General features: G+C 34.1%; 1 protein-coding gene across 4 annotated transcripts in view; it reads right to left on the reverse strand.

Moving 5' to 3' along the window:
- LOC102882656 (charged multivesicular body protein 3) overlaps positions 1-10,741 on the reverse strand; it is a 98,846-nt gene that overhangs the window by 87,104 nt on the left and 1,001 nt on the right. For 3 of the 4 annotated variants that reach the window (XR_001517394.2, XM_006917718.3, XM_006917715.1), the window contains exon 2: positions 8,702-8,841. Coding sequence is in view for 3 of the 4 variants with exons in the window: in XM_006917718.3 (XP_006917780.1) it covers positions 8,702-8,841 (140 nt within the window). In the remaining variant the exon portion in view is untranslated. Of the gene's footprint in view, positions 1-2,857; positions 3,234-8,701; positions 8,842-10,741 lie in introns of those variants that run through there. The other variant, XM_006917717.3, reaches the window with a different exon arrangement.

Below are 10,741 nucleotides of genomic sequence, written 5' to 3' on the forward strand. Positions count from 1 at the left end.
AACAAAAATAACTAAGTGGGAACTTAAAGGAAAATCAAAAAATGTCTTCATGAAAACATGTTTGATTTAAGCACAGGGCATACAGGCCCGGTTTTTTTTTTTTTTTTAATAAATGCTAGATTATTCATACTAATTCAAAATTACAACACAATATCCTGGGGGCCTCTAATCCTTCTGCGAGGAAAAAAAAAGCCTCTAGGAAGTGAAATCCCAGGGTTGTGTGTAAAATGAGTGCCAATAGTCAATAACCTGGAAGAAGCAGGAGATGGTACAGCTACCTTATCTGTGGCCCCTCTGCCAAAGTCTAACAGATTTCAAGGGCAGCAGGAGAGAGAGCACATGGTGGTGACAAGTGGCACTTTATGTGTCCAGTAATCTCTGCCATATACCGTTGATATTATCATCCTCATTACTTAAAAAGACATACGTGCATATGTAACATTTTGTAACATAATTTTAACATGCTTAATAAATACACGCACACACACAATTTGGGACACTAAATAAATGGTTTCTATAGTACTTTTTAGTGAAAATAAATGTCCTTATTGAGACACAAGTTATTATTCAAATGCCTAGATAGTTGAGATAACCAGGAAGAGGGCAATTTGAGGACACTATCTTAATAGATGAAAACTCCTTCTGCCAGTAGGTCCACATTGGTTACATTACACAATAGGTCCCTAGCTTCCACATTTTTCAGTGGTCTAAAAGTGCTGCATCAATTTTACTTGAAGAATAAGAGAGATCTAGCAAGGCAGGCATTTTTCTCTCCCCGCCCCCCCACCTGCCCCAAACAACGAAACACAGTAGTCAATACAGTAGGTCTTCTATCAAGTAACCAAAGAAATCGTGAACTTTTCAGATCAATCAGGATTAAGAAGTCTCTGTGCAATCCTATCACCATACTTCCTGTTCTGCCTTCTTTTCACAAGAACTCTCTTTCACTCCCATTTCCTAATCAAGATTGCAAATAACCCATACATTTCAGGTATATGTTTCGATGATACTGCATCAAGGGATTAATCAAGAGGTTGCTTTAATCTATATAAGATATGGCCCTAAGTCTAGGGGCATCTTCCAGTGAAGATCCCGTTCACTGCACAGGTATCTTTCAGACTTATAAGAGCTCCAATGCCAGAAAAAGTAGTTGGAATGAGAGGGGCTTGTTCACAGACACCCAAGTTACAGCACAGACAACAGAAGCATGTGAAGAGAGGTGGGAACACCCCTGGGGCAAGTACATGACAATGTTTAACTCCAGAGACTTATTTATTTAGCAAGCTGTTCCCACTTTTGAAGAGTTTAATGATCCCTGACTGAGAGAGCCACAAAAACTGAAAAGTCCCCCAGGCATTTCAAGAAAGCATTTTTTTTTTTGACTCTACAGTTATGTTTCCACAATTAGAAGCTACTTTGCCCAATGTCCTAAATAATTATTCAATTGAAGGTTCAGCATAAATTAAATTTGGTGGAGGCTGAATTAAACAATCACTAAAAATGTTAATATTTTCACAAAATAACTCATCTGGCTGAGTCACATGGCACAACAAAATACTCTAAGCCTATTATTACTGTGTCACACCAGCAAAAGTTCCCAATTTATAGCTTATACTCAAAAGTATGCCGAGGTTTTGAGAGGCATTCACACTGCTGTTCTTGTAAGAGAAGAGGCAAACTCCTAGGCAGCTCAGGAAGGATTTTTATGTTCTCTGTGGAGAATATTTTCAGAGACTAGAAAAAAATTAGATAAAAGCACAGCCTGAGTTCCCAAGTCTGGGACAGACTTGGCAACACAAGTTAGAAATGAAGCAATCTTTCTATCCCTTCCCCAAGGTATCTGTCTCTAACTGGCATCCCAACACTTGCTCACCACTGTACTTCCAACAGCTAGTCTAGTGGTGCTAGCCTAACTCATTTGGGTACTCATTAAATATTTATGTTGAACCAAAGCATTTCAGCTTTTTATGGTTTAGTAACTCTTCTACTTCCGATTGTACATATTTTCTAAAGACCCCAAGTTTTTGATTACTGTTATAATAAAAAGTTCTTCCCCAGCAACTTGTCATCTGGAAGGTTTTGGACAAACATTAGCATAAATAGTACCTTGCTACGCAATTGCACATCAATGTTTTTAACCCGTCAGACATAAACTTTCAATCCAGTATATTTAAGATACTCTTTTTCCAGAAAAAAAACCAGTGCAATTTCCTTAGGTTCCACTTCACTGTCTAATAGACTTCTTTAAGATCTCTCAAAATGCTAGCATCATGGACCACCTGATTTAGCTGGGAAAGACAATCATATACTACGATTTTTACTGGCCTACATATTTTAGTAAACCAAACTGTAAGCTGTTTTATGGCACAGATGACGAGTTATTTGTCTTTGTGCCCTCGGTGCTTAACACAAGGGTCAGAAGACATCCATTAGATCTCAATAAATATTTGTTAGATAGTTGGATGAATGGGTGAAACCAGTGGATTGCTGGTTTAACAACTAGCTCTCCAGAAAAAAAAAAAGCTCTGATTTGCTGATTTCCTTAGTGTAAATACTCCCGGATAGCCAACTTCAAGTTAGCAACAGGACATCTCTAAATGTAGAGTTGGAAAGAGGGTTAACAATTGCCCTTCATGAAGCAGTTGCCCTTCATGAGCTGGCTCCAGCACATCACTAGATGGAACTGGGTTGTCATGTTATGCCAAGTGCCTATATTTCCTGATGTTAATCTTGTGTAGCCCAGTTAAACTTACAAAGAAAAACTGGGCCTCAGGTTACCTACATGTAGTACATGTAGTCCCTTCCACATGTACTACAGGCATTACATTGGTATAAAAAAACACCACACATTTTTGCCTATGTTTTAAAGGTAGGTTTTATTAATGAGAACATTTGGCATATTCCTTTTAATATTGTTAATCCCCATACAACAACATCTAGGCTAACATAACCTCATAGGACAGGAGTGCTATGCTGTATTTTCTACATATCTCAACATTTTGTTGTAACAGGGAGTTTCCACTTTGAAAATCACAGTCAAACCTAAATGTATACATGCAAATTGCATGAAATCATTAAAAGTGAGGACGAGTGATCAACAAAAACAAAACTCAATGGCATTGAATTATTTCTTTGGTATTTCCACGAACTTCCTTTCTGAGTAAACACAAAAGTTTTTCACCAATACGAAATAAAGGATAAAGTGGCTTGCCATGGATGTTGTCTTTAGAGTACTGTCAAGAAAGGAATGAATAGGTTAGAATCTCCCTGGGCAAAGCTACTGTCTGGGAACAAAGATGAACAAATTTAAAACAACTATTAACTCCTTTCAGCCAAACAGGAAATACATTAACATAATATTTCAGTAAATACAGACCCAAAGCTTTACTTTAATGTGATACTTTCACTGCTATCTCAATTCTAGTGATGTTAAATTCCTTATGATGTGACAAAGCCAGTAGGGAACAAATATCATTGTCCTTCTTTGAATTCTTTGAAAAAAAGTCATAGAGAGATAAAAATGTTAAGGATAAATCCATAAAACCAATAAAGTATGCAATTTTTTCTATTTCAGAAGACTATCCACTGTTCTATTTGCCTAAGAGTCTTCTGAAAGAAAAGTGTCTTCTGTTTGTGATGCTAAGATGATTGGGTGGCAGCAGAATCAAGGCATCCACAAAACTGGAATATAAATAGCTAATGAAGAATATAACCAAGCAGGAAAACTTAGAATGTTACAAAGGACCATTAGAAAAAAGAGCTATTAGTTTTTTCTACCTTATATTATAGAGATTGCAGAATAGACATAGAAAAGCTTGACATGAAAATGAGTATCCTAGTACTCTATCAGGATAGAGTACTTTTATCAGGATAATTCATGAGCACTAATACATCTTCAAACAAGAGGAGAAAAATATAAAGATCATTAATATGTATTATGCAGAAAATAAACTCATGAGTTGTAGAGAAGACAGAAATCATAAGGAATATAGATTGAATTAGACATTCATTTTTCCTTTCATAGTGTCATTCCACATGTAGTGTCACCAAAAAAGATAATCAACCCAGATTGCCAATCAATCCATTTCAGAAAAATAATGAACTGACCAAATAATGGAATACCTACGTCATATACCCATTTATTAAAGTCATGTTTTCCCTAAGTAAATCCAGATATCCTTTCAGTAAAATGACATCTGAAGTCTAAAGTGCTAATTATCAGTTATATGCCACCTAACTACATTTTTTCTCAATAAATACAAAAGGAAACTATAATTCATCTGAGTAAGGAAACGATGTTAGAAACTGGAAGGAAAAAAAGAACTTGGATGTGCTTAAATATTTCTTACACAGGATACTTAAAATAAAGGCAATCTGAAGAGGACTGAATTGGCTGGGATTTATGTACCCTCATGGATTAAAAAAAATGATAGAACAAACTAAAATTAGTCGGCTTCTTTTAAAATAACAATTAGAAAAGAATAATTCAAATTGTTGAAAACTAATTCTTGAAAGCTATTTTTTACAAGATTAGATAAACATGACCTGAGTTGAAAGAATGAAAAGCAACCAAGAGAATATTTCTCTTCTGTTTATAGCAGATACTTTTAATTTAAAAAGAAAAAAAGAAAAAAAAGCCCTCTTTTAGAAGTGAAAACAAAATGTCTGTGCTGATTAGGTTGGCTGGTGAGTTCAGAGTGCCGAGAAAAGGGTTTCAATCTCAGTCTTCTCAATCGTCCTGCCTGAGACTGCTCTTCCAACCCAAGCCAGCCATTGACAGACGTAAGTCACTAGTCCCAAATAATACAAGCTGGACAGTGGTGATCTTGAAGGTCACTGGAAAAATTAAGTGTGTGTGTTCTGCTGGGCCATTAACACACAGAAAATTATATAAATACATGCCATTTTTCTTAGGAGTCATTTTTCAACTATTAATACCTATGAGGTTTAAAAAATATTTTGAGAAAAATAGTTTAGTGATTAGAATTTACAATGCTAACATTCACTATCATTCATTATTTGTTCTTCACTTCAAGCAACACCTTAACAGAAAATTCCTTGCCATTCTGTCTCCTTACCCTAATTTGCCTAGCTTATTTTTCTTCTTTGCACTTTCCACTAACTGATGCTATATTAAATATTTATTTATTTAGTGCCTACCTCTCCCAAATGAAATGTGAGCTGCCTGAGAGAGCAATGACCTAGCCTGGTGTATGTTCCTGGTATATCTCCAGGGTTCGGTATATATTTATCTGCTGAATAAACTGTCTGAATTTTGGCACATAAGGGAGTTAAATCCATGGTTACCTTGAATGGTACATCAAAAAATAGTAGATCATTCATAAGCCAAGAATATATTGCTAATTAGTGAACCAAATGTGTTTATTTTCTATAGGTAGCACTCTATAAATCAGACTTTTGACAGTTTTTCCAAACTTAGAAGGTGCTTAGCATCTTTAACATTCATCTCTAGAGATCATTCAATGTGTGGACAAACATTTCAACACAGAATACAGGGCAGTGGGACTGGCTATTCAACTCAATCTCAGTAATAAAACTAAAATTGTTGAAACAAGTAAGTCTTTCTTGATCAGATTATCAGAAATAAATATCTGGGAAAAGAAATGGTATAACAATTTACTTATAAATTAAAGCTTTAAAGATGCTACAGTTTATTTTTCAATACCAAATAACTGACACGAAAAGAAACTAGAATTTGATGGATAAGGTACAGACTATATCTCCTAGGTTCTCCCTTTGCGGAATTTAAAAATTACTAAATTTCAAAAATATCTACAGAGTCAACGCGATCCCTATCAAAATATCAATGGCATTTTTCACAGAACTAAAACAAATAATCTTAAAATGTATATGGAATCACAAAAGACCCCGAATAGCCAAAGCAATCTTGAGAAAGAAAAAAGTAGGAGGTATCACGCAAGCTTAATATCAAACTATACTACAAGGCTATAGTAATCAAAACAGGATGGTACTGGCATAAAAATAAACACATACATCACTGGAACAGAATAGAGAACACAGAAATAAACCCATGCCTATATGGTCAATTAATCTATGACAAAGGAGGCAAGATATACAATGGAGTAAAGAAAGTCTTTTTAATAAATGGTGTTGGGAAACCTGGACAAATACATGCAAAAAAAAAAAAAAAAATAGAAACTAGATACTTCCTTATACCATATATCCAAATAATCTCAAAATGGATTAGAGACTTAAAGGTAAGACCTGAAGCCACAAAACTTCTAGAAGAAAACATAGGCAGTAAACTCTTTGACACTCCTCTTAGTAATATTTTTTGGACATGTCTCCTTGGGCAGAAGAAAAAATAAACAAATGGGATTATCAAACGAAAAGGATTTTTCAGAGAGAAGGAAACTACCAACAAAATGATAAGACAACCTATTGAATGGGAGAAGATATTCGCAAGTGATACATCTGATAAGGGATTAATATCTGAAATAAATAAAGAACTCATACAACTTTAACACTAAGAAAAACCAAATAATCTGATTAAAAATGGGCAGAGGACCTGAATAGACATTTCTCCAAAGAGGACATACAGATGACCAACAGACATATGAAAAGATGCTCAACATCACTAATCACTAAATAAATGAACAAACAAATCAAAACCACAATATCACCTCATACCTGTAAGAATGGCTATCATCAATAAATCAACAAACAAGTGTTGGACAATATGTGGAGAAAAGGGAACCCATGTACACTGTTGGTGAGACTGTAAATTGGTGCAGCCACTATGGCAAACAGTATGGAGGTTCCTCAAACAATTAAAAATAGAACTACCATATGACCCAGCAATTCTACTTTTGGGTATTTATCGGAAGAAATCCAAAACACTAATTCAAAAAGATACACACACCCCTATGTTTATTGCAGCATTATTTACAAAAGCCAAGATATGGAAGCAACCTAAGTGTTCACTGATGACTGGATTAAAAAGATGTGGTACATATATACAATGGAATATTACTTGGCCTAAAAAAAAATGAATTGTGACAATATGATTGGACCTAGATGGTATTATGTGAAATCTAATAAAATAAATGAACAAACAAAACAGAAACAAACTCATACCTATAGAGAAGAAATCGGTAAGTTGCCAGTTGAAAGGGGAATTGGGGAGATAGGTGGAAAAGGTGAAAGACATTAAGAAGTACAAATTGCCAGTTATAAAAACAATCACAGGGATATAAAGTACAGCATAGAGAATACAGTCAATAATATTGTAACTATGTATGTCATAAGATGGGTAGATTTATTGGGATGATCATTTTATAAGGTACATAAATGTCATCACTATGTTTCACACCTGAAACTAATGTTACACTATATGTCTGTCAACTCTAAGTGGAAAATAAATTAATTTAAAAAATTACTGACTTAGATATCTGAGGATAATAGGTCAAACACACTAGCAAGGTGGCAAGGAAAAGTCATAGATATCCAATCCAATCACCTGAGGAATTTCCAAACCTTAACTCTTTAGCCCAGTTACCCAAGCATTGTCCCATTCTCTTTAGATATATATATATATGTGTATGTGTGTATATATATGTGTGTATATATATATATATTTATTTATTTATTTAAGGCCATGTGTAATGGAGAATCTATTTACAATCATAATGCAAATAGCAATAGACCAGAGCTGCAACTAAGGTCTCTGAACTCACATTTCTACCACATTTTGCAGTCACTATCTCATATTGAAGGAAATATGAAGCAACAGCTATTTTGATTTTTATACCCTAAATCAAACTTTGCCAACCCCAGTATGAAATTTTAAGAGTACTGGACAGGAAATGAGGGGACCTGGGATTTGACCCTGGTTCAATAATTACTATTTTAGCTGAATTCACACATTAATTTACTTGATATTTTTGTTACTTTAAGTAAACTTACATTTTAAAAAATCTGAATAACTTTAGGCTTACCCTAAACAATATTTATGAAATTACATATTCAATATACTGATTTTTCTAATTTACATTAAAATACACAAATGTTCATGTATGCCCACTCATTCACCATGAGTGGTACATAAACTACACTTCGGGAAGCATAAGAGACTCTTAAAGTCCTTCAGAGCTCTAAAATTCTAATATGCTAATTAAATCTCATAGTTTTGATAAGAGCTAGGGTTTAAAATTATAATCTCACTAATTTCATAAGCAAAGTAATGAGCAACCACCACTATTTCCTATAATAGCTCTTCCTGTATAGTCACAAAGTCGGCTATCATCCTGTGGAAGGATTCCTTTACTTTTACTTTAGGGTTCTTCTTTTAGATACAACAATTATTTGGATCACTGAATTAAAAACTGGAGTTAACAAAAATTGAGGGAAATAGCTCATATCACTAAATAAAAGAAATATGTATGTGTGCTTCTTACTTTGATGAAGATCCAACAACTAAAAAGGGATTTACTTCTGCTGATTCTAAACAATTGATCCTCTTTCCCCAACACTTCCCTTCCCCCACTCTTCAATTTTCATTTTCCCTGGTCTGCAAAATCTCTTTAAGAGGACACTGGAGCTTCCCTATGAGAACTGAGTTATGTCTAAGAACCATGACATAAGTGTACATAGAAGTGTTACCAGCTGGTGAATACTATTTTGGTAAAAATAAATTCACTTCTATCACTGTTTCTGATACCTGAACCAGCCAGATGCCATCTTTTGTGTCTTCTACAAGCTCATAGAAGTGCATTTCACCACTGAAATTGGTACTAGAAACAGATTCAGATGCTTCTTCTTCTTTGAGTGCAGAGTAGAGCTCACCTTCCATCAAGTCACCTGAAGGTAGGAAAGAATAATACTAATAAGACTGCAAAAATCTCTTGTTCCCAAAGGAAAAGAAGAGTAGAGCCTGAATTACCCATTTAAAATTTGTACATTCAGTAAATATGTAATAAGAACCTACCACGTGTCAGGCAAAAATGGACAAAACACACAAAAATCCACCTCCTCATGGGGCTTATATTCTTGGGGGAGGGGGGTCATCACATAATTTTTTAGGAAATTACTAAATTTATGCCAGTCCAAAAGCCACCACAATATTATTTAGTTTTGTGTACAACATGTCCAGGTTTCAAATAACTTTTAAACAGTATGATGTATATACTTTTGGCTTAGAAGGTTTAGGAATGGGTTTACAAAATTTGCCATCACCACTTGCTAAAAAATAGCAACAGAGTTTATATGGCTTGGAGGTTAGATACAAACTCCACATTCATCCACATATTAACAGTGTAAATTTAGTTTGTGTCATCAAATAAAAAGTAAAGGAAAACACTAATATCAAATTATTTTAACTTTTGCCTTAAATGAGAAAATAAGAACTTTATCATGATAGCAGCAAAACCATTCACAATGAATATTTAGATTACAAAGTTAAATTAAATTGCTATACCGAGGCTTCCTTTCTATTTAAGTGATATGTACATTCTTGTACCCTCGATGTAACAAGTATTTTTAGGCCCAAACGCAGGCAACACTAAATCAAAGTCAAAAGAAAAAAAGTTATATTAAACTATTTTACCATAAAAAATGATTTGGCTTTGGCAGTTAAGACACTTCTCATTTCTAAACCTAGAAGGGTTTATTTCTTAGAGAGATCTTCTACCTAACTCCATTCCCCACCCCCAATAGAAGTCACCATATACCAGTTAATAAACAAAAGACAAAAATATACAATTTTGTTTCCTCTAAAGAAAAATGTATCACTTTTACAAAGAGGGTTCCCTTCTCTACCCCAGTAGTGATATATGAGTTTGATAACCCTTAACTTGCAAATATGTGAGTGCTAAATCATCTGGAGTTAGTATTCTTGTCTATCATACTATATGGCTACAGGGTATAAATAAAGAAAATATTTTTCTTGTAAAAGACAGAGCTCACAAATATATTTGAAACAATAAAAGATAACCATCAGTTTCAACTGCTTCCTACAGCAACCCAGAATGCCTTTCTCAAATGACAGTACATTTCTCTTCCAGGAAGTGTATCTAAACAAAGATATACTTTGCTCAGAGTTGGGAAAAAGAAAAAAACCATATTTCTCACTCAATCCTACCCCAAAACCATCAGTTATTGAAAATGCATTCTTTAAGATGTTATTCTCTTAGCACTATTTCAATTCTATTTCACAACCCATTTAAGTTGATGTAGCAGTGCCTGTGACACATAAGGAAAAAGTTTACATAAAAGGATTAAAAAAAAAAAATCCTGAAATATATAACAAGGTAGGCACGCACACGCACACACACACACACACAATCACCTTCATTTTTTACCAAACTTAAAGTACAAAAAACTAGTACTGTACAGTGTACACTTTCTCTATATACTTAAACACATTATTTTATTCATTATTTTAAATTTAGATCTTAGGCCTAAATGCATCTTTGATATTAAATATTCCAATATTTTTCTGAGTAATTTGCTCTAATTATCGTGACAAATACTGCTGTCCGTAGATAACGTATTGGGGTTTCTCTTACGTCCTTATGAATTTAAACTGACAATGTTTTCCAGTTTGTAACATTACCAAATTCTGAGAAAATCACTCAACTTGGTATACCATGCTAAGAAGCTGCACTTTAAACTTTTTACATTAACCTTAAAAAGAAACACCTATACCCTTACATAATTCCAGACCCCTTCTCCAAACGAGGATTCATATATATATATATAT

Source organism: Pteropus alecto, unplaced genomic scaffold (genome assembly GCF_000325575.1).
Source record: "Pteropus alecto unplaced genomic scaffold, ASM32557v1 scaffold117, whole genome shotgun sequence".
NCBI lineage: Eukaryota > Metazoa > Chordata > Mammalia > Chiroptera > Pteropodidae > Pteropus > Pteropus alecto.